Genomic DNA, 24041 nt, shown 5'->3' with positions numbered 1-24041 from the left:
ATATACATATATTGTATAAATTGATACATACATACATATGTATATATATAAATAAAACTTTGTGTTTTATATATATATAAATATATATGTATATAATTTCTAAATTCACATTTCTGTGTAACCTGGAAGGAAGCATGCAAGAACAGCATATGGAGGGTGAGACACCGAACAAGGTTCCTCTGGTACAGAACAGGCCTGCCTAGGACAAACCTGCATCCAGCATTATTCCCCACAGAGATGAAGAAAGGGGAAGTGCTTTTAGCCCCCATTCCTTCTACACAGCAGTTTTCCTGAAGATCCACAGAGCAGCTTCCTGTATTCCCCATACAGGTCACAGGTCCAACCAAAATCTGAGGAGCCACGAGGCTAGAGCTGGAGAAGGAAAGGCAAACAAAAACTAAAGCTAAACTCTAATCATCCAGTCCGGTAAATAAAAATGTTAATTCACAGGTCAGAAATTGAACCTGGGCACCACTACCTGGAGGACCCTTTTTTGCCCATGTCAAAACAAGTGATGTCTTTCCCACATCTCTGTCCCCTCTGCAAGTCTGTCAACCCCTTATGATCATCATCCCAGGTTCTTTCTAAGATCCCTCTCCTTGTCCAGCCGCTAAAGTACAGCTGGGACTCACAAGCTGTCCATCTCATGCCCAAAGGGGCAGCCAGTTATTTTGTAAACATGTTCTTAGCATCCCACCAGTCTCTTTGCATCCCAAAGAGCACCTGTGTCTACAGAGAAGAGATCAAGCTTTCAGTGATGTTTCAAAGGCCTGAGCCATCTCACCTTCTGTGGAAAGTCAACAAATTTCAGCCGGGCAAGAAATCGCCTCACTTCTCCACGGCTGATTTTGGGCGTGGTGCTGTCCTTCAGCCACACCATCCTGCCCTGACTCATCATGGCCCACTTCAGGCCCAGCTTGCTGACTGAGAGAAATCCTGGCTGTTTTTCAGAGGTTGCAGTTGTTGTCACAGTGATGTGAAATGCATCCTTCTGGAGATCATTAATTCCAACTGGTCCATCAGAAAAAGGAGGGAAAACATGGGTGAGGAGTGATTACCTTTCTTCCAAAAGCAATCTTACTGTCTTTAGCTGGTCAGAATGTCCACCAGACTGAGGGTATATTCAATCTCAATTTACAGTTGCATGTATCTTAGTTAATTGGGGGAAATTCTTTTAAGTTAAAAAATTTCAATGGAAATAAACTGAAATTTAGATCAGAAATGGAAACGTTTGGTTCCAGGTGATGTTTTTGAGCTTGACATAGGAGTTGCATATATTTCAATAACACAGTTCACTTTCAAAGAGCTTCCCTTCCCATACCTGCTAGCAGGTATTTTACCTCTATTGAAAGGGAAACTGGTAAAGCACTGGCAAGTCAGCTCACTCTAGTCACTGCAGAATCATCTATAGAAACCTCAGAAATCCCAGTTTCTAATAAAGCCCAATAAAAATTATATTCTGCTTGTTCAGGATTGATGTGTGGTTTTGATATAAATTTAATTAGATGCTTTTCTATGTTTCCTGGCGTACTGGACTCAGTGCTGGATGAACTGATCTTTTACCCCACATCCCACCATGCTCAGCAGGCTGGCTGTTGGTTGAGCAGCTTTAGAAAGAGCAAGGAAATCCAACAGGGACTGTATGGTTGTGTATGGATATTAAATCCAGATCTGGTTTTCCCTGAAAATACATGTTTAAATATGTTTGATTCTCCCTTTCACAAAAAGAAAGATGAAGAAGCAGCACAGCTGCTATCCCAGAGAGCGGAAGAAGATGCCCAACAAAGGCAGAAGTGTATCTGAGGTTTCATAGTGACTCTTGATGCACCACCTTCAATCATAAATAGCTCCACAGAATCCAAGGGAACTTCTCTAGTGTGAAACAGGCAGGAAATTAAACTCAGACCTTTTGATGCTTAAACATGTGTAAGAAACTTGGAGGGTCTTCTATGTGCAAAGTAGGAGTTGGACAGGGCCTTCCTTCAGAAGGAAGATGAATCTTGCCTCCCACTGCTGATTTGTGTGTGGCAGTCCTCAGGTGCTGCCTTTAAAGGCAGAACTACACCCCGCTGTTTCTCACAGCTACCTCTCCCTCCATATTTCTTATAGTCCAAGTAGTTTCTGCTCCATTTGTACTCACCTGCAGAAGCAATGACTTTGTCTGTTGCATTGGTGAGGTCCAAAAGGATGGTAGGAAAAACAGGATGGAGGAGATAGAGGTGGTGCAGCCTTGGGTACTCAGGTCTGGGGCCAGGTTGCTGTTGGAACAAAGGACAGACATTACAGCTGGCTAGCAAAGAGGTGCCTAGCTTTGCCAAAGAAATAAAGAAGTTTTCTAACACTGGGCTCGCTGTCTTTACACGGATCAGAGAATCAAAAATTCCATGGTTTTACAAAGATGAAATCCTGCACAGTTTTTTTTCTTAAAACAGAATTTGCTACACAACTTGTTTGGTAAGGTTGAGAGATCTGTCTCTGTCAAAGCTAGCTTGATGGGCAAAGCTACAGTCTGGAAATGTGAATCTCCAAGCTGACTTGTGTACCTGCATGCAAAGAAGCAGTGCTCTGGTGCTGGGAAAAAAGCTGCAGTAAAAATATCTCAGCACTACATAAAAAGATAAAATTCACACATAAAGTTTTGGTTTTATGGACATAAACTTTCTGTCAGAAAGAAGAATCTGCACACAAAAACCCCTGCATTCAGGCTCAGAGAAGTCAGTGACAAAGCAAGAGGAAAAGATGTCACTGGCAGTCTTCTTTATGGCAGGTTTCAAGTTTGATTACATTAGGAACAAAAGACAGAGACTACATTTGCCTCATTGAGAAGCCTCAAAGTGAAGAAAGGATGCTTACTCACCAAACTCTGTAACATGGGCTGTGCTTCATCAGCCCAGAAGAGAAACACAGACTTCTTGTCCAAAGTCATGACTGACAGTGCATCAAGTTGTTGCTTCTGCCATGGGAGTTCCTGGTTCCAGACAGGGAGGCCGGATTTGCCATCTATGACCACCACCTCAAGGCAGGGGACAGATCTAGTATTACCAGGTGTCCCAGGTGTGGGCGTACAAAGCCCCCTTGCAGTGGCATGGCCTGTGCTCTTCCCTTTCATGCCTGGGCCCACACAGCCATGTCAGCACAGAAATGGGAAGAGTGAGGAGCAAGGAATGATTGTCCCTTTCTACCCAACCTCCTTTGCTCCCATGTTGCCAGTGCCCTCCTTGCCTTTCTTTGTTTTACCTTTTTGTTCCCATCTCCAGTCTGTGCTTGCAGCATGAAGTCCAGAGTTTGGTCAGCACTGAAGTAACCTGGTACAGGCTGGCTGTAAATTTGGAAGAAGAAACACTCAGCCCCATGGCAGAAAAAACAGGGATTTCAGATGGAGGCAGCACAGCTGCTTTCAACTTCCATTCTGCCTCTTAAAAAAGGCAGGATTTACCATGCTGAATAAGATCTCTCATCCACCCAGAACTGGTCTGGTCTGTCAGGAACCATTTGTTGGTGGATGAGAAAAGTGAAAAATGATCAAGCAGCCCATGGTGCTTGTTAGCCATTCTTCAGTCATCTGTGGGGGGGCATCCCATGCTGGGCTGTGTAGATGTGTTTATCACCCTGTGACAGGACTATTATTTTTTCCTTTGCAGGAAAACCTGTACAGTTTCACTGTGGTCATAAAAAATTACCCAGCCTGTTCAAAATGCATCATCAGATTTGACCTCCTGCTTAAAGTGCATTTCCCAGGCTGCCTTAGCTGTTTGAAATGGCTCTTAATATACTCACCATTAATGTCAGCCCATGATTCTTTGTTTTCTTCCTGCTGGTGGTTTTACAAGCCTTTTTATAACCTGCTGCAGTTTAAATGAAGTGCCCCCTCATTCTCTCCCTTCTGGGTGACATAACACTATTACTTGAATATCTCTCATTATGACTGTTTCCTAACCATCTTGCTTGCCTTTGGCTTTCTGAGTCTTAGCTCTGTCTTCCTTAAACTCACCACACCTACACACAAGGTTCTAAATAAGCTCAAAGGACTTCTTAAAATTCACAGAATCAGAGATTTCATGGCAAGGTAGGATCATCAGAATTGTCCTCCTTCCTCTCGTTTATGACAGATTGCTGTATTTCACTCAATTAACCAAGTATCAGTAGGCTGACTTTAACTAGGTCTACCAGCCAGGAGGCTTGCTAAGGAAATACAGAGAAGAGATGAATTCATCATTTCTCATGACAGTCAGTTCTAATGATTAATGCCACCCAAAGAAACATGCCTGCATTTTCATTTCCTTGAACATGAATGACTTTTGCTCCAAGGCACCTGTTCTTGCTATGGCAAGATTAAAATGCCTGTTAGCTCCCATTACTTACACATGCTTATGAACTCACCTCTCAGGCTTCTCTTTGATCATATAAACCCACTGACTTAAATCTTACACACTGAAGCATTTCTTCTAGCCCTTTTCTCCATTTTTTTTCCAGCTTCCCCTTTAAAATGTGCATCCCAGAATGGGTCCTGAAAGCAATGCCACAGTACAGCAGTGGTGTGACTATACTTCATACATCAAACACTGTCATTAGCTTCACAGCCACCTTTGCCAACCAGAGCCAATGCTTTCAAGGCAGTATCATGGGACACTCCCATAGCCAGAAAGCTCTCCAGTAGCAAAAAGAAGTTGTAGGTAGTTCTATGGGCACAAACTTGAAACATCTCCTAAAGGTGCCTCTTCTTAGGTCCCTTACAGGTTACAGTCAGCAGCAGATCCCACAAACTGAATGCAGACAGACGTACATATTTTAGATGCTACCAATCAACTGAAAAATCTCCATGGCACTTTCTCAAATGAACCAGAAGGCTAGTAATTATTCCTGCCCAACAGTAATCCCCACAGCAACCTGCTATTAATCCTCTCTGTTCTGAAACATCCATTTACAACACAATTTTCAACTGCTTACTCAATTTCATGGTCTCTGAACTTCACCCCTGTTTTACAACTACTGAATCTCCTTTATGGTTTTCCAGGGATATTGTCAAAAGCTATCTGGAAATGCAGCACATCTGCAGCAGTCAGGCTGTTTTTCTTGGGAGACCCGTTCCCAAAGGGCTGGACTTAGTCTGCCTGACTGGAGCAGTGTGCTTAGGGCAGGTTTATCCAGGAGAGAGAGCTCTCAGCTGGCTCTGTAAGTTTTGTCTGATGAGGAACTGGGTTTCAGGCTGTTTGACTCTGTGGTGACACCCTGAATTTGTTCCCCAGCCTGTGTTGCCTAAGCAGGACTTAATCCAAGTCCTAAAAAAACCCAAACCCCACTTCTTAAATAAATGCTTGTCCACAATATATTCAGTCCACCAGATTTCATCTCAAGTCTTAACTCTGGGAAAACAGGCAGTCCAGTGGTCCTAACAAGAATTGCTTTCATTATTTTTCAATTCCTATCTGGCAGCTCCTGTACATGTTTTGTACTCTGTCCCTTGGGAGGCTGTGGAACCAGATAGAACAGGGCTGGACTGCAGCAACCTGGAGTACTAGTTGTCCAGAGAGGCTGTGCAGCCTCCATCCTTGGAGATATTTAAAACCTGACAGCACACAGCCCTGAGCAACTTGCTGTAGCTAAGCCTGCTTGAGCAGCTAGGTGGGACTAGGTAATTTCCAGAGGTGTCTTCCAACCTCAACCATACTGTGATTCTGTGAATGGAACAAATAAAGCAGTTTTCAACCCTTCTTTATTTAAACCCAGAGAAATTTTCCAATTCGTTTGTGGGTCCATTTAGAAGTTTCTTGTGCATAACTGATTTTACAGCATCTATGAACTGGCTTTTCTTAGACAGTACACACTTATTCCTTAAACTAGACCCCAGACACATCCAGAAGTCTGCAGACTCTGGGCTCAAAACACTTTTTAGTCCATCTCCTTTCCCAAGAGCAAGATCTACCAGCCACAAGCCATTCCTAAAGCCACTGCTTACGTCGCCCATTAGCCCTCAAGAATGTGGATGTTATCTGAATATCAAACCTAGTTGAACAATGATTTTTTTGTGCTTAATTAAATTCCAATGCCTTCTTCCTACAGATGCTCTTGACAGTCAGGTAACAATGAACTGAGAGCTGCTTTCTTTCTTTGAGATAGCAGAGCAAGCAATTTGTTTCCTACATAATTTCCCTCAACTGTGCCCAACTGCCCTTTGTGAGTATTTAATACTGTGCAATCTGAAATTGCTGGTTATTATCAACCCATGAGATCTAGAAAATTACTTAATTTCCATGTGTGAAATTAGAGGATGAGCAGTATTATTTTAAGGTTTACATTTACTATAGATGGTGTGCTGACTGCCATCAGAGTGCTCATGTTCAACTTTCAAGGAACATTAAGATCTGTGGTCCATACTCAGACATCTTCTCTAAATACTTAACATCACTAATGCAACTGCTCCTCTCCAATGAGTTGGCAGGTGGCAGCCCTGGGCAGCAGATGGGCTGAATCACACAGCAGTAATCCTCTGAATTCCAGTGCCATGACACTCCCATGACATCAGTGTTGGGTATCTGAAGTAAGCCCCTTATTGATCGCTCACCAAGCACACAGCTCAGGTATCCAGACTTTTGTTCCTTTCTTCCCCTGCTCCTGTCCTCCTCACTTGCTTAGTGATGCACCTGCACATCTCCGGCTCTTACATTTCTCTACAGGCTTTGAGAATCCTTCTCAATTGCTTTTGAAGAAACACATGTGCTTACAAGTGAAAAGCAGGAAATGGTAAATGAAGAAATAGGACAGAAAAACATCCCCAGTATGTAACCTGCTGATGTTTTGCAGTTCCAGGGTCCAGTGGGGCTCCAGGTCCTGTCCCTTCAGTAGGATCAAACCCTCTTTGGTCGTGATGAGCAGGTTGCTGCAGTTTGTGTCAGGTGTTTTCATCGTCTGCAGGAAATCAACACCCCCACTGGGACAAATGGAAAGCAGAGAAAAGGTTCTGAGGCTTGTAACTGCACACCTCAGCACTAGCTGCTTGTCGACATGGTAATTCATCCTACCTAAGATTTGAACTATTCTTGGAGTAGCCCATCTTTTCCCCAGTGATGGAGCTTAGCTTCCTTTGGGGGTTCCTCAGTTAAATGCACTAAATTCAGGTGTGGGATCTTCTGAATGTCTTTTACTAGAACCACCACAGGTCAGGAAGGGAACAATGGGTTCCCCAGAGTACTGTTATCAGCTGGACAATGAAAAGGAGGACAGTAGTGAAGTAGAAGGGACCATCTCTAGATGCAGTAAGAGATGCCTACTCTCCCATTCCGCTCCCAGCAGAAGCAAGATGGTAAGTCCATCTCCTACCTGTAGATGTCAATGAGCTCTGACAGGTTAACAGATCTGCGCTTTTCCCACTCCGGCTCCTCTTGCTGCAGCATTGCAGGGAAGCTGTCCCTGTTTCTGGCCTGGGTAAAGATATCCCTCAGGGCAACTGCTTGAACATTACCTGCCAAGAAGAATAAAGATGAAGAGTCCTGCTTACAAACATCAATTCCTTAGTACCATGGAGGGTCCTTGGAACCATGGCAGATGTGGTAAAAGGCAAAGAAATGCCCAGAACTGGAAAGTCCCTGGCATGATGTGCCTTTGGGAAACTCCAAGGTATTCCATGCTACCAGGCATTGGTGCTCCTGCACTTTTCCACACCATGGCAGTGAGACCTGTTCTCATGCCCTCTACTCCTAGCTTTTACAGCAGAAGGCATGGTATAACTATCCCAGGGACACTCTGGGCCATTTTAGGTAAAATTAATGTTTTTCTCAGCAAGGTGTAGTGCTGGAGAGGCAAGATGCATCTTACCAAAACCAAACAGAATGTAGATGGCTCCCCGGCTGGTGATGTGGACTTGGGGACCAATCACTTTCCCTTCTCCATTGGTGCTGTACTTCACCGGCCCACCCAAAGCAGTCCCAGTCTTTCCTGACACCAAGATGAAAAACACATCAGGCTGCAAAAGGAGAGACATAGAGAATTTCACCAGTGCTTTCATGACTTGTGCTCTCAGAATCTTCCCAGTTCCCACAGCATGAAGCTCCACTGCTCTCTTCCCTCCCCAGCAAGGTCTAGCTAGTGGTCTCTTTCTCTTTGCTCAGCCTGGCTTCCTGGGATTCTTACATTCATGCTTTTCTCTTGACTGCAAATGCATCAAAGATGGAAGGGACTTCAAAAACCTGAACTCCTCTAACAACATTAATGCTAGATTTGTGGGGAGGGATGAGCATAGAGGAAAATCTGCATCTGAAAGAATCACACAAGTATTTCTTTCTTTTGGATAAGCTGAATGATCCTTTATCCAGAGATCTATCTCAACATGGCTCCTTACTGCTGCGAAACACTCACTTCAAACCAAGCCTTCATTGAACAGGAACGGATAATTCTCAAATCTCAGCCAGGGGTAAATAATGGCCCTTCTGTTCATTCCCAGCTGACAAGAAATGCAGGTAGTGTAATTATTGCTTGATCTCCTTGCTCTGACCTAATGAAAGAGAAAGGGTGCTTTTCGGGGAAAACTAAGGGAATGAAAATTAGGGGCTCCTGCAGCTCCTGTTACTGCCTTTCCACATGAGGTTCCCTGTTCCTCCTGTAGATAGTTAAGGTCCTTCCAAACCCTGAGCAAGGATATGCTGTACCTGTGTCTCTTTGAGAGCCAGAACAACAATATCCCTAACCCCATCTCCATCTACATCCGGGAGCGTTGCAGCCGGTGCAGCCAGGATCCCATTTGAAAGGTGGATGGAATTTAGCGTCCAGATGGTCTTGCCTGTGGGAAGAACAGGATGAAAAAGACCAACAGCACTTCGGCATCCCCAAGGGCTTCCACAAAACTTTCTTGAAGGAGGGAGAAAGAGGGGTTGTTTCTCCCATTCTCTGAAGAAAGACAAGCCTACAAACTGGGGCAAGCTGCAGTGGGAAGCAAAGATTTTCCCCCAGCATTTCTTGAGATTATCTCTGAGTCATGCCTCAAGTCCTGCTGCGCTTCCTTCTTAGTATCTCTAGAAAGACCTGAGCCCAAAACGATTCCTGAAATAGCAGCAAATATTTGAGGTTCACTCTTGGAAGGAGAACCTAACTGAGTGGTGCTCTACAGGACAGCAGTTGTTTCCCTCAGCCAGCAGTAAAGCCTGTAGGTAGATGCCAGGAAAGGGAACAGATGGGTGGTTCTGATATTCAAAGTGCAAATCTGCATCTCTCTTAAATTTCCAGCAGCAAACAGCCACTCCAGCACAACATGCTCATTCCACCTCAGGGTGAAAGCATGTCAGCAGACATGATGTCAAATGGTTCAGCAGTCCAGCATGGACCAAGCTGGAAACTCAGTATAACCTGATTTTCAAATTGGCAAATGAACACCCAAACAAGACAAAATGAAATTTGATGCTTTTACTTTTTCATGAGTGTTTTGCCAACACTTCTGCTTTTTCAATCAGAGTTTAAAAATGCTTTTCTGCTGCTGCTGTGTAGGATAGGGTTTACTCCTGCATGACAAAGGAAACCAAAGGCCAGACCTGCAAACACCTGTGTACATTAATAACACAACTACTGCTGGTAAAGGAAACAGTTTATGGTCCCAGCCATACAAACACTATGGTCCCTAAAAGCATTTGAAAGGTAAGCACTGCTGCTCATTGACTGGATCTGCCACTGAAGCCCAAGGTTTCTTGGATCTCTACATTCTTTTTTCTGATTCCAAAAACATCCCTACACATACCTGTTAATATTTCTGCCAGTGAATGAATGTGGTAGAACAAACAGCAATCAGAGAATGGAGGTACATGTGATCAAGTGACTAAAAATGCAATATTCATCCACATCTCATCAATTCTTCTATGGGCTGAACTTCTCTGTAAATTTTACTGGCTGTAGCACATGTCCTTATCTTCAAGAAGAGTGTTCAGTTGTTAAGTAGGTGCTGAGTTGTACTAACAGCTCAATGCTGACGAGAACAGACCTTACATATCCTCAATGTCATGAGGATGCTACTTTGTAAGATTAACACTTTGAAATGTTCTGAGATGGTAGGATGAAGATGCTGCCTCAAACAATGGTCTGGATTATCTCTTACCCTGTGTAACTAGAAACCCATTAGTTCTTTGATCCTTTCCTGTGCATCACCAGGTAACAGCCAGCACAAGGTGCCAGCACTAAATCATTCACGCTTACTACACCTTTAAAGAAAAGAGAAAAGCAGTAGCGTATTTCTAATATGCTGGTAGTTGACCCTACCTGTGGAGGCACTGAGAAGGCTGAGGAATTTTGATGTTCCTGTAACAAGGCAGACTGGCTCTGAGGGTGCCCCCAGCGACAACCCTTTGCACTGTATGCTCCGAGTCTCCTCTGGAAGCTGGATGGACCACAGGGTGCTGCCATTCATACCAGAAAGGGCCACCACAGTTACGGAGGGCCTAGAGACACCTGGAAGAAGCAGGAGAGAGTGAAATCCCTTGGTACCAGAGACTGTGTCCATGCTGCCTTTGGTCTTTGCACCTCAGTTCCAGCTGTAGCTCCTGCAGCTGAGTGATTTAAGCCAGCCATATCCATACTGCCTGAAAACAAAGGGCAAAACCCATCCCCAGGCTGAGTCTCTCTGCCTGCAGGCCCTAGCAGCAATCTCCAGACAAGTCAGTCAACAGTGCAGTCATGGAAGTTGGACCTAAGCTCACAGAAAGAAATGTGGTCAGCAAGGCACAGAGGAATGAAGACCCTGGGGAAAACCTGCTCAATTGTGCTGACTTGCTAGTGTAAAATGAGGGGAAACCTTGAGTGACTCCCAAGGAAAATGCTACCTCATGTATAAGTCTTGAGTTCTCTGTAATTTTGGGGCAGCAGAAGGTGATTTGCAATCTGAGAACATTTTCCTTCACTTTCCAAATGAGTTTTATTGTGAAAAACACACTGGACGCAATCAACGCAGGGGATTTTTCCTAATTCACTCATCAGCACAAAATAATTGTGAGAAAAAGTACTCTATGCTGTTTCAATTGACTGTTGGCTCTGATTCCAAATCTGAGAAACATTTAGCTCAGTCTGCCCTCAATACAATTGTGGTTACTGTAATCTCCACCTGGTTTGCTCATATCACAATTTAAGATTAACTCCTATACATTTCAGGAAAACACCAGTTCCAGCTGACTTCTGTTTTACTGGCAAAACAACATGCAACCTGACTAAACAAAGGACATATCCAAGCCACAGGCTAAAAGAAGTCATAGGCCACTCTCTAAATCTCACACTCACAGGAGAAGCAATCCCCTGTGCACAGAATCACAAGGTTGGAAAAGACTTTTAAGATTATCAAGTCCAACCATTCCACTCCTAAACTAAACCATACACCAACGTACCTCATCTACTCTTTTTTTAAAGACATCCAGGGAAGGTGACTCAACTACATCCCTGGGCAGCCTGTTCCAGGCCCCGACAGTACCCAGTGCTGCAATAAAGTATATCAGCTTAATAGTCACCAAGGCTATTGAGTTTTGATTCCAGCTTTTTGACGCTTCACTCTCTTCTCAAACTGAAATCACCTGTTTTATGCTAAAGGGTTGCCCCGGCCCAAGTCCTCTTCATTTGCTTGGCAAGGACCAAGAACAACTAACTCCTGAATGCAGCTCACAGTTGTTATGCACATAAGCTGGAAAACCAGCTAACAACACCACAGCTTACTCCATCAGGTACTTATGCCAAGCTTATCTCTACAGGAAACTATGAGAATGCTCTCAGCACAAGCAACAGGAGGGCTGATGTCCAGCTATGTGAATTTAGGACTGTGATGTGCTTACACCTGCTTTAGTGCCTGCTTTCTGTCTTCCAGCATGGCCAGAGCCCAGGATGCAGCCAGGTAGGATTAGTTCCATTCAAAGCACTGCAAGAACTGTACATGTGTCTGTGATGAAAGATGAATACAACGCAACAGTAAAATATAGAACACAAGGATTCAATGAACCTTATGGGTCCCTTCCAACTCAGTATTCTATTGTATGATTCTATGACAACATCTACAAACTGAATGCATGAAGCCTTTATGCCAACAGTATCTCCCTCTCTTTTTCCCTATTCTAAATATATTTTTATTACCCTGCTCTTTGAAGAGTTGAGGCATTTTGCTCCCACGAGAGTTCTTTAGGCTATGTATTGTATGCTTGCTTCCTGAATATGTCTCTGAGACTGAATAAATTAACATAATCTCAGGTGACGCCAGGCTGGGCAGGCACAGTCTATCAGGCAGCTGGGAACCTCCAGGACCTCAGAAGCCCAGTGCAGTAAGATGCTACTGGACTTGGCAGCCCCTGTGTAACAGTAGCAAGTACAGCAGGGGTGTGAGGTTTAACAGGGAAAGCAAAAGCAGCCAGGAGAAAATAGGGCAATAACTGCTAAACAGCCAGGCACAGTAGCTTTCCTACCATCAGTGAGTCTACTATCTGTGAATTAACAATTTGGAAAGTGTATGGAGTGACCTGGAGGAAAAGGCAGCAAGGTGAAGGCGTTTCCTGCAACACTGACCTACCACTGCTCTAAAAAAATCCCTAATACTCCCTGTTGGTGAGCAGTCAGCCAGTTCAGAAGAACCAGTGCTCAACAGTCAGATTTGCCATCACTGTTCCTGCTGCCAGCTACCCAGGACAATGGACCACAGATCAGGGAAGAGTTGAAACTCTACCACTGAATCTTGTTTGTGACCCCTGTCAAAACACTTCCCATCTCCGTGCTTGTAAAATGGAGGTTGTTTGACCAAGCTCTTTTATGAAGGGCTGTGAGAGATAACAAGGGAGGAAAAAAACCCTATCTTATTTCCAATTGTTATTTGTAGAGCAGTGCTTTCTGATTGCTTTATCTCTGCCCCCAAACCAAGTGCACAAATAAGGGACAAAGAGATGGAGTTGCCACTTCTGATAAGGGGAAACAGATGACATTGAACCACCAGCTATGGACACACAACCTTACAATGAAAATGATAAGCAGCATGACAAAGCAGTACACCAGCCATTTTAAGGACCTCTGAGAACAGCAATGCAGTGGATTTGCAGTGGCAGGAACTCTTCCCATGAATAAGACAAATTCGCAAAGGTCCATACTGGCATACACAGAAAAAGGGACGGAAGGAGCTGCAGTGCTTACCCATGACACTAGCGTTCATCAGGGCAGTGAAGACAATGAGGATGTCAGGGAGCCCATCGCCATTCACATCACACAGCTCCAGAGGGGATAACACACCACCTGCAACAGTCAGAGAGAATCATTGCACTTGTCAAAAAGGCTACCCAGTCCATCTTCCACACTGGGAGAGTGGGGCTGGCCCAGAAGAGAGACCCATGGACAGCCACGCCTCATGCTAGGGAATCAGCAATGGCATGCAGCTCACACCATGGCAAGATCTTTCATTGCATAGAAAGGCAGCATCTGGGTCAGAGAAAGGAAAGGGAAAAATGGAGAAGCTAAAAGATTTCTGCTTCCCACTTTACTTTCTGAGGTGATGTGGGAGCCACGTATCTTATGAAAAGCTTAGATTTGGAAGCCAGGGACAGAAAGCAAGGAGGGAGAGACATATCTAGACCTGGCAGAAGTTATTTCACAAACTACTGTTCCTTTACTGCAGAAGTCAGAATGGAAGATACTTCAGAAATGTTACCAGTGGCCCATACAGGGTGACAGAAGATCCTGAATGTTGATTCACAGATTTAAGCAGGACAAGATGAGAAAAGAAATAAGGTTAATCAAGCCAGTTAGGAGACACAGGGACGTTTACCCCTCTCCAGCCAAACACAATGCACACAGTCACACTGCATGCAGCTCAGCATGGAGGTGCTAGTGAAACCCAGGGTGCAGAGAGGGAGGTGCTGGGTTTTAAAGTTGGCTGGGCTATCTCCATCTGGAACAGAGCACACCATCCAGACAAAAAGACAGGATGGGGAGGGGAGTCAAAATTTTTTGTTGGTGTTGACCGAAACAAGATTTTGTGGCACTGTTATCTACTGATGCCAGATTTCACAGGCCTCAGCTTGAAGAGTGAGCAGGACACAGCTGCCTGTCTATTACCTCGGAGCATCTGCAGTGGTGAGGAAGGGCCTCTGCTCCGAGCTGGCTCTCCCAGATAGGTCTCTCCCGCCGATGCCCAGCCTGGGAGCTGCCACCTCCCCCACGCCAGATGCTGTTCCTGGGGCTTTCTCACCTGCTCCCTGACCTAGGTTGCGGTTCCAGGTGTTATGCAAGTCCCTAGGGGGACAGGGAATTAGAAACGCGCACACCAACACAAGAATCATCGAGATCACCACAGTGAGCAAAAAGATGGCTGTGCGCAGGTACGGCATGAGGGAGGGAGCAGCCTTTTGCTCCAAACTCCCCGCCGTCTCGGCAGGATAACCCTCAGGCGCGCTCTCTGACGTGTGCTGCTTTGTCATCCCAACCTCCACATCAGAGTCGGGGTCCTGCATCTCCTCAGGGGGGCTCTTCCCATTCTTGACCCCCCCATTCTTCTGGATGTTGAGTACCAGGTCGTCTTCACTTTCATCACTGTCAGCCTGAGTGAGGGGATCATATTCCCCGAGGTCTGGGCTCTTCTTTCCTGAAGAAAGAGATGGGGAGAGACAATACAGCATGAGTTCTGTGCTTTTGTAGGATCTTAGTGGAGAAAAAGCTGCAGCAGAATGTGATACCGAAGGGACAACAGTGCAGTATGGATGTTGTGTGGCTCCAAGTGACAGGTGTGAGAGAAAAGACAGGGTCTGTCCATGCTTTGGAGTAGCAGCTGCAGGAGAAAAAAATGCCAACATTTTATTTCCCCAACATAATCTCACATGTATAATATCTATGTGCCTATACACACACATGTATGTATGTACATGTGTGAATGTATATATATATATATATGTAAATATATATAAAAATCATGGCTGATTTAATTCTAATACCTTCCAGTTTGGGAATGAAACATGCTGACATGAAATCATGCTTAATACATTGAGTCCCTAAACTGCAGCACTCTCTTGACTTCAACCTCTGAAGTCCTCTAGCATTTACCAGCCTCTAGTCCCTCTTCACTCTTAGTCTCTGTTCTCTGAGAGAGCCTTCCTCTGCAACTTGCTTTTCCCTGCTACTTCTGCCTGGTCCAAGCAGCACGGCTGCCTTCTGGTGCACCACACCTGCTGTCCTGCTTGTCCTGAGGGATAGAAGGGATAGAGTGCTGTGCGTGGTTTCTCTACAGTGCTGGTAAAAATGGGGTTTGACTCCTTGAAGATGAAGACAAAGTGCTTTTGCCCTTTTGGGCCCGTAAAATGCTGGTGTCTGATGGGACCAGGGCTGCCCCTCTAAGGCACCACCTTCTCTGCATGGCTTAGCACTGTGTGAGAGTGCTCCAACCCCTGCAGTAGTAAACCACACTGCTCCCACTCTGTTCCTGCCTCCAGAAGAGCCAAGAACTTGTACCAAGCCATGCTGAGATAGGTACCTTAGTACTGATGCCTTCAGGTGGTGGTACCAGAAAATAACTTAGCTTTAGGTGTCTCCCCCACAGATGCTTGGCACATGGATGACTTCTCCAAACCCTAGACAGCTGCAGGGAGTGTGAGGAAGGGTGGGTGCAAAAGCCTGGTCGTACATACTGGCATAAGGCCAGGGCCATCTGTTTATGGGGGCAGGCAAGATCACGCAGACTGGCTGCCCAGAGCTACGAGTGGATGATCACGTCTCAGGGAGCTGCCCTGCGCCACCAGGCTGGGCATGGAGCCATGGCCACTGCTACGATGATTGCAGGGTCTCAGTCTATTTCTCCCTCTCTCCTATTCCAAGATGGGACTTCCATCAGCTATCTGCTATTCCAGATATCTGCCTCATTCCCTTTTGCCTAAAGGTGACCCGAGACAGGAGCTAACTTGTGTCCAAAGATGCCTGGAGTGATATATGCAAGGCATAAATAATAAGCAAAAATAAGCAAGCTGTAACCACTCTCAGCCACTATGATGGCAGAAAGATTTTACAGAGCAGAAATTTAAGGGCTTTCATGATTATTCTTCCTGCATAAGATATGCCTTACTTCTGGGTTTCCTGTCAAAGGCAGTCAGAGTTACAGATGTACTGTAACATCTAATAGTGCAACACACATATTTTGCATCATCTAGAAACAATTTTGCAGAATGTGCATCTCGCATCCTTCCCCACAAAAGGACCTTCACTTCCCCTTCCTGCACCACTTACAAATGGCATTTGGTGTCAGTTTTAGGATTTAAGAAAGACTGTTGATCCCACTAATGGCCAAATGCCCCACACTAAGTGAAGCAACCAGGACAACCCACCCACAATGAGCAGAATGAACAGAGGGAAGTTAGCATACCTAACGAGACCACACATATAAATCAGACCCCTCTTTTTTGATCTAGGGGCTTCTAAAAGAAGACTCTTGTCAAAACGATCTGGTGCACACACACTCTACAAAAAGCTGTTCCTTGTAGAGGTAGAGCACTCAGATAAAGGATACAACATTCTTACAGGATGACTCAGTGTGTCCCTGTAAGACAGCTCATTGTTTCACATAGATCTGCCCGACACATGTGTTCAAACCATGTGCTTTTCAGGAAGTTTCTTAATAACCTAGGCTCCATCCTGTGAGCAGCACAGAAGGTCGGCAACCTCAGTGGCACACAGCTCTCTGCAGTCTGAACTTCCCACATGTCTATATAGTAGGTTGTACTGGCAAGATGATGAGAGTACTCAGCGAAAACAAGAAATTCCGGAGAGCACCCGCTGGCAGGGTATTTGCAGCTTGTCCCTACAGATCCAGATGCGCCAGTTCAAGCCAGGTCAGAGTGGTATGAAAAGCAAATGCTGCTGGCCCGAGAGTAAATGGCATTTAGCCTGGGAAGTCTAAGTCGGACAGTTATGTTAACCAGACTGCTCCTGTTTTTGGAAACTGGTGTGCTTTGTGTAGGACAACTCAACAGCATACTTACACCTCACATATGCTGTGATTTGTTTAAACATTTTAATTCCATATAGTCAACCCAGAAGACTGAAGCCTGCTGTTCATCCCTGGGGCAACTAGAAGTATTGATAGGAAGAAGCTTTATCTAGAACAATTTTGTTCTGGATCTCTTGGAGACATAAAGGACCCTGAAATTATTATTTATCCACTCCTTGAACTGGCAGGGATTGAGACATTGGCAACACTGACAATGGTGTCAACCACAAGCGATCTGATAAGCTGAACACCTTTCCTGCTGAGAACCTCTGATCAAAGGCTAGAAAACAGCTACCACAGAGTAATGACTTACAGCTTTTGGTGATCTTTTTGGCCAGTGATAGGACAAGGGGTAACAGGTGCAAGCTGGAGCACAGGAAGTTCCATGTGAATATAAGGAGAAACTTTTTCACTGTGAGAGTGACAGAGCACTGGAACAGGCTGCCCAAGGAGATTGTGGCGTCTCCTTGTCTGGAGACTCAAAACCCACCTGGATGCATTCCTGTGGGATTTAGTCTGGGTGATCCTGCTCTGGCAGGGGGGTTGGACTAGATGATCTTTCGAGGTTCCTTTCAACTCCTAACATTCTGTGATTCTGTGATCTACACAGGAAAGGATCCACTGAGAGCTATAAAGCAGAGTGCAGCTCAGTCTTATTTTATGTCTAAGCCTGATCAGGAGCCAGAAACTGACAATCCCTCTCCCTGTCTTTCCTCAAAAGGTTAGCTGTCATTCTCACAAGATAGACCCACTCAGTAAAGCCAGGCATAAAATCCTCTGACGGGTTTTTTTTAAGCCAAAAGGCATGAAGACACTGTGCTTTAATAAGGCTGTTGAAGAACTCACCTATAATCTGGGTAGCCCCAAATGCATATCTAACCTCAGAGAATTAAAACACTTCTCTCAAATTGTTCAGACAGAGCCCTAACAATCCATCTGTAGGATGCATCTAGAGGGCTGGTAAGGATGTACTCAGCCCGGCCATCCGAGGCTGTTCTGTGGTGCAGGGAATGCATAACTCATGCTTCACCTAGCTGGAGAGAGAGCAGAAGGAACACGACTCTTCAGCTGAGTTTTGCTCACTTGAGGTGGGAAGGAGGGATACCACACTTGGCTTTCGCTAATCACTCACAAATGTTTTTTTCAATAGAAAAATATAAGCAGAGGCACATAAAGAGCAGTGTGAAGCGTGTGAAAGCAAGGGCAGTCTCACACTATTTAGAGAAATGGGATTTACTGAGAAGTGGTCCAGAAGTCAAATCCTTTCCTTTCTGGTCAACAAGGCTCAGGCTGGGGGAATATGGTTTGTATATCAAGAGAAAGCTAAAACTGCCTCTGCTGCAAGTGATCAGCTGTTGGACAATCCAATACTCAACACAGTTTTCAGTTTTCCATTGTGGAAGTAGAAATGCTAAAACACGAGTTAGCCTCTTGGTCAAACTCTCATCCTATCTCTTGAAACAATAGTCACAGCATAACATTCCTGATAAATGACTGCGCATTAAAGCTACACCAGACCTATCCTGAGCACTTCTGTGGCTGTGTGCATATAACAGATCTGCATAACTCACATCTCATTGTCTGTCTTTTGCATAGCATCTCTAAGTGTATATAAATCTTGCATTCCCTTTACAGGGACAGAGTTCATATCATCAAAGTCATTTTCCCTGCTGTTCTGTGTTCTGTTCTACAGGCAAAGTAAATAAACTGCTTCTATTCTGGCCTGCTCTAAATTGCATTCCATTTTTTCCATGGCACTGGTGATAAAACAGGTACACAGTCTGTCGCTTGTGGTCTGTGGCTAAGTTACTGGCCACATCGCCCTGGATTTATAATTTTTGAAGCCATTGGAAGAAAAAACAAATATTGAAGGAGCTTTTCAAGGGCAGAAGAAAATGCCCCAAAGTTATCACCTTTCAAGGGCAGCTGGACTCTAAACTGTACTTTATGACTTGGAAAATCCCCTGTACATTTGCCTAATAGCACTTTTTGCACAGGCAGCTCTTGTAACTATTGTAGTAGAATATGATCACTCAAAGAAGAAAACATTAATCATGTGATCATGATTTAGAAAAGAGGCATCTGTGAGGAGATCTGTGTTGGAATCAGGTCCCATTCATAATGAAATACTAATTTCTAGTGCTGATAGCTTGAAATATATTAACTCTAATCTTTTTTTCTGCTTTTGATTTACTGGAAAGGTTTTCCTTTGCATTCACTTTGGAGTGAAAAGAGCAGGTCTTGGGCTTCAGACAAGTACAATTTTCAGTGCACTATTCCAATGATGACATCCTGGTTCCATTATCCTTTGTACTCACTTCATGTTCTGTTTATTTTTCTTTTTTTTTCCCCAGGTGGAAGTTGGCAGGCACCAGTCACTGGGTACTGCAGACATATCTCTAAGCCCGTGGGGAGTTAAGTTGCCACATATTGATGTAAGTAATTTAGTGCAATGCATCAGGAAAAAAACAGCTACAGCAATAGGCTTTCTGCTTTCTCATTGCTGATGAAAGCAGCATTGTTCAAGAGCTGAACAACATGAACAAGATACGATATGTGCAATTTAAGCTAAGGTTTGATGCAGGAACTGTTTTCTTAATTGCAGTTGCAAGGCCTGTGCTCTTTTCCAAATCAGGGCCTCCCAACAGCAGATATCAAATAGATCACACTGGTTCCAGAGGTCCCAGAAGAGATCTGTACTTGTTATTGTACGGTTCCCCAATGGCCATAACCCACACACACACACTTATACCCATCAGTTTACACTTTTCCTAAATAAATAAACTTCATGTAAAATGTATTCTTTCCATTATATATATATATATATATCCAGGAATAAACTGACTTGCAGACAAAACCTTTCTGAATGAGATCTAACAGGCACTACATAAACCAAAAAATAAAGACCCCTATTAGGGGTTACTAAGAGCTGGTGGGAAGGGCCTGGAAGGCATGACTGTGACCTTATGGACTGATGAAGGAGGAAAGTACAACCTGCCCACGGAGCACAACTTCACAGCGCAGGGCACTGCAGGACCACACTGGTGCACGGTGTTGGGAAGGAACCCTCCCCCAGAGTGCACAGCCAGGGCCTGTCTCTGCCCCAGACACAGCCAGGGCGAGCAAAGACGCACTTTCCCATTGCATTAATGCGTCCAGGTGCATTGGCACCATCTTCAGCTCATCCATCAGCATCTAGCACACTCTCAAGAGATCTGGTTTTGCAAAGCAGTTTCATTCCTTTTTAATCTCCTTGATGAAGAGAATGGTTGTTGGACTGGACGCTGCTCACTGCCCTATCTTTGGAAGATCTGGTTCCCCTGAGACAATAGTCCCTTATGCTTGAACAACCTTTCATCTCATTGAAGATCTCTGGCTGGCAGGTATGCAGGGGTGGCAGGCAGACTTTAAACATTTACCTAGGTAATTGCAGTGGCAATTATCAAGCACTGGCCTGGCTTTTGGGGGTAAAACCCGGCAGGATCTAACCCTTTCCTGATCAGCAGCAGCTGCCCTGAGCGCCGTGCCCGCTGCCCTGAGCCCTGTGCCCGCTGCCCTGAGCGCCGTGCCCGCTGCCCTGTGCGCCGTGCCCGCTGCCCTGAGCCCTGTGCCCGCTGCCCTGAGCGCCGTGCCCGCTTCTGCACAGCCTGCGGGACCCAGCGCCTCCTCCCGCGCCGTCCGCTCTCCTCACAGGGCTGCGGCTAGGCCCAGGCCCCGCCGCCACACACGACACCCCCGAAGCCCCGTCCCCCGCAGCCCTCTCCCCGCTAAGGGTCCCAAGCAGAGGCCGCCGGGTCGCCTGAGCCCGAGAGCGGCCGGGCCTCGCCTCACATCGCCGTATCACCATGGCTACGCGCCCTACTGCCTCCAGACAGCGGCAACCGCGCCTCTCCGCCGCCAAGAGCAGACCCAGGCGTGGGTGCCGCGCCCCGGGCTGGCCTGCCTCAGCTCGGCGCAGCCCGTCACTGCCTCCCTCCCGCGGGCGCAGACCCCTTACCCGGCAGCTTCAGCGCCCGGGACAGCACCGTAGCCATGCTTGAGATGCGCAGTGCGCACGCGCGCCACTCGATCCTCTCCGCGCCTTCCCGCTGCCTGCTGGGAACTGTAGTTCGGCGGGTGAGTCCCTGTCCCGCCTCCCCACCTCGGCGCGGCCGGGACCCGGGACCGCATCGCTCATCGCCCGCACGGCCTCACGCTGCTGGGGCGGAGGGGTAAGGGTGATGATGGGATAGAACCGGCGGTCTCTGTGCCCGGGAGCTGCGGCTGAAAGCTGTGAGGCGGGCAGCCAGGCGGTGCGAGGGGCGCAGGCCCCAGGGCTCTGAGGGCCTCTCCCCACGGAGCTGCCCTTGTCGGCAGGTGCCAGGCTCTGGGTGGGATGGCAGTAGAGCCTCCACCTGGGAGGCACCGCTGTACTGCAGAGACTGCTGCCCGCCTGGCCTAAACCCCGGGATTCCCACCGAAACCAAAGCTCTTCCTGGGCGCCACTGCCCGTCAGTTCTTCCCTTGTTGTTTTACAGGGGCAGAGGCCCACAGTGCGGTGCAGCCTGTGGCAGCAAGTCATGACCAAGTATAGTCCAGATTTATACAGTTCCCAGTATGTGCTGGGCACAGACTCGCACAGAAATACAGTTGTCATAAGTGGTTTACACAGTCCTTTAAATTGTTCTTGGTATAAATATATGCCTTCATTCTTTGGAAGTTTTTGGTTGGAAGAAATAGTAGTTGATTTTGTTTCATTTTGCAACTTTCCTTAATTACAGTACATAAGACCACTAGGTCATTTTCCAAAGCTCTCCTCGATCTTCACCACAGCCTTCCAAGGTAAGCAAACAAGTGAATTCTCCCTTTCTCGTGATGGGGAATTTGAGCAATGAGGGTTTTGTGGAAGCCACAAAACCACAAGGCTCTAGCTTCCCTATTCCCAGGCCCATGCACAGGCCATCTAACACCACTACTTCACGTCATGATTTGTGTGAGAACTCTCAAGACTCACTCCTTTCTTACAGAAGAGAAAGGAGTATTGGCTAAGTACATCAAAGGAGAGTCTGATTGGCTAAAGAATGCATCATGTTTCCTCAGCATCTGTTGCTGCATTCCCCTGTTTCAGGCACTGTTCCTGCAAATAATATACTTACCCTTTCCTGCCAGGTTTGTCATGAAAATCTTTAAATAATAATAACAAAGGAGATGCTGCAGAGAGACACCAAGTGGTCTAGCTGGTGAAAAGAAATTTTTTTCAGATACAAAATGGAAAGAGTAGTTCCTGATCCAAAACCTTTTGGTACCAGATGGATTTTTTTTTCCATTGATTTAATCAGGCTTCAGATCAGGACCTTCCTGAAAACACAGCACTTTGCAGGGGGAGGGCACGGGGGGAGCAGGGAGGGGTGGGAAGAGGAGGGAGGGAGTAGCACAGTCCCAGATGGCAATCTCTGGAGAAACCATCAAGAGTTGTTCTTTTTCCTTCCCTTCCAGGTCCTTCTGAATACAAAGCCTTTTTTTTCCAAATGCCATTTCTGCTCCTCCACTTTTGATTTAAGAGCAGTGAAGGTTCTGTATCTATGTAAATATTTACAGGAGAGATCTTGGATCCTTTTCAGGTTTCGGTTAGCAAAGCCTGTGATGCACAGGGACAAGAGCTGTCCAGCAGAGCAGCACTTTCTAAGAAAATGCTTTTGGCAGGGATTGTTTCTGGGAGCAAAGGTACAGCAGAAAACAGCCAGAAGCGGGAACTGGAAAATCTGGTGTCCTCATTTGTGATCTTCTAACATCTGGCACACACACATACACTGCCAGAGCCTGTACTTTACAACACTTGTAGGTCTGCATAGACCACTCATTAAGTGCAAAAATTGCTCGTTCCCCAAGCCCTGAGAGATCTGTGAGGCTAATGGATAGCAAGGACAAGTGATTTGTGATGAAAAATAATGCTTTTGAGGAACATATGACTAAGCAAAGTGTTCAGAGAGTGTAATGATTTGCAAAGCGCAAGAAATGAAGTTTTCCTTTGCATTGTGAATGCAGCCTGATTTGCATATAAATTGGACCTGTCAAGTGTACTAATATCAATCAAAAAGCTGAGAAAATAAAACTCAAGTTGCAAATAAATCATTCATTTATGTAAATGTTGCTGTTCATTTTATTTAATATTTTTTCCAAAGCACTTTGAAAAAGCCAGATGCTGAAAAATGAGATACTTGGAGTTAAGCTTGGAAGCCTGAGACCTTTGGGTTGAGGGCAGTGTGGCTGTTCAGAAAAATGCTACAAGCCAAAAGGCATGAAAATGCAGAGCCACCAGCCCCTCCTCAGCATTAAGCTGGTGCAAGCCCTCCAGCCCACACTGGCACCCGCTGTCCTGTGCAGGGTGAAGCCCCTGCTGCTGTACGATGCTGGACGCTTGATTTCTGATCTGATCCATGCCCTTGGAAATGCTGCTGTGTTGGAGTCGCTGTGTGGGTATGCAAATTCACCTGACCCCCACAAATTGTTGTGATATCCAGGGTCTGCCTAACAGAGCCAGTGCAGAAGACTTTGCATTTGACTCAAAAATGTCAGGACACACTGTAAGAAACCTTTCAGTGTGGCCCCTCTGTAACTTCTCGCTGTCACTCCACACTGTAACACCCCCCTTCCCTTGCAATCAGTTTGTTCAGTTCTCTTCTGCTTTAGCCACTGGACCAGCCTGTGCTGAATGTCCCACAAATGAAAAGTGCTGCCCTTTTCTGCACAGGGATTCCCCTGGTACAGCTGCCAATCACTTAGTAATGGACAGGGCTAATGCAAACAAATGGTGAAAGAGGTTTGGGCTGGGTGCAGCAGGGCAGAGTTAACTGGTGAGGCCCCACATTCCACTACCTTGCTCCTTGCTAACTTTCTGCCCAAAATGACAACTTTCTCCAGCCTGCCCAGGCAAGAACCTCTGGTGCAGGAAGGACCCACATCAAACACTGCTGCTGGAGGTCCTGAAGCCAGAGCAGAGCTGCACGATGGAGTGATGGCACAGTGACAATCACCGCCTGATGAGCTGCTGGGACAGGAGCTGTTCTCAGCTGTCCCTTCTTCCAGGTGTCCGGAGGGAGGAAAT

At 45.9% G+C, this 24041-nt stretch overlaps 1 protein-coding gene across 1 annotated transcript; it reads right to left on the bottom strand.

The window, feature by feature from the left end:
* Positions 1-366: 366 nt before the first annotated feature.
* FAM234B (family with sequence similarity 234 member B) lies at positions 367-20991 on the bottom strand (the record flags this gene model as incomplete). Its single annotated transcript, XM_084279423.1, has 13 exons — positions 367-372; positions 785-1011; positions 2141-2258; positions 2858-3013; positions 3238-3319; positions 6785-6928; positions 7318-7459; positions 7813-7960; positions 8643-8773; positions 10237-10425; positions 13126-13224; positions 14177-14569; positions 20955-20991. 13 exons carry the CDS (start codon positions 20989-20991, stop codon positions 367-369), a joined length of 1872 nt encoding a protein of 623 aa, XP_084135549.1.
* Between the last annotated feature and the right edge of the window lie 3050 nt (positions 20992-24041).

The sequence above is a fragment of the Gallinula chloropus genome (assembly GCF_964237585.1).
Source record: "Gallinula chloropus genome assembly, chromosome: 1".
Classification (NCBI taxonomy): Eukaryota; Metazoa; Chordata; class Aves; order Gruiformes; family Rallidae; genus Gallinula; species Gallinula chloropus.
This window is presented reverse-complemented; position numbering and strand designations above follow the sequence as displayed.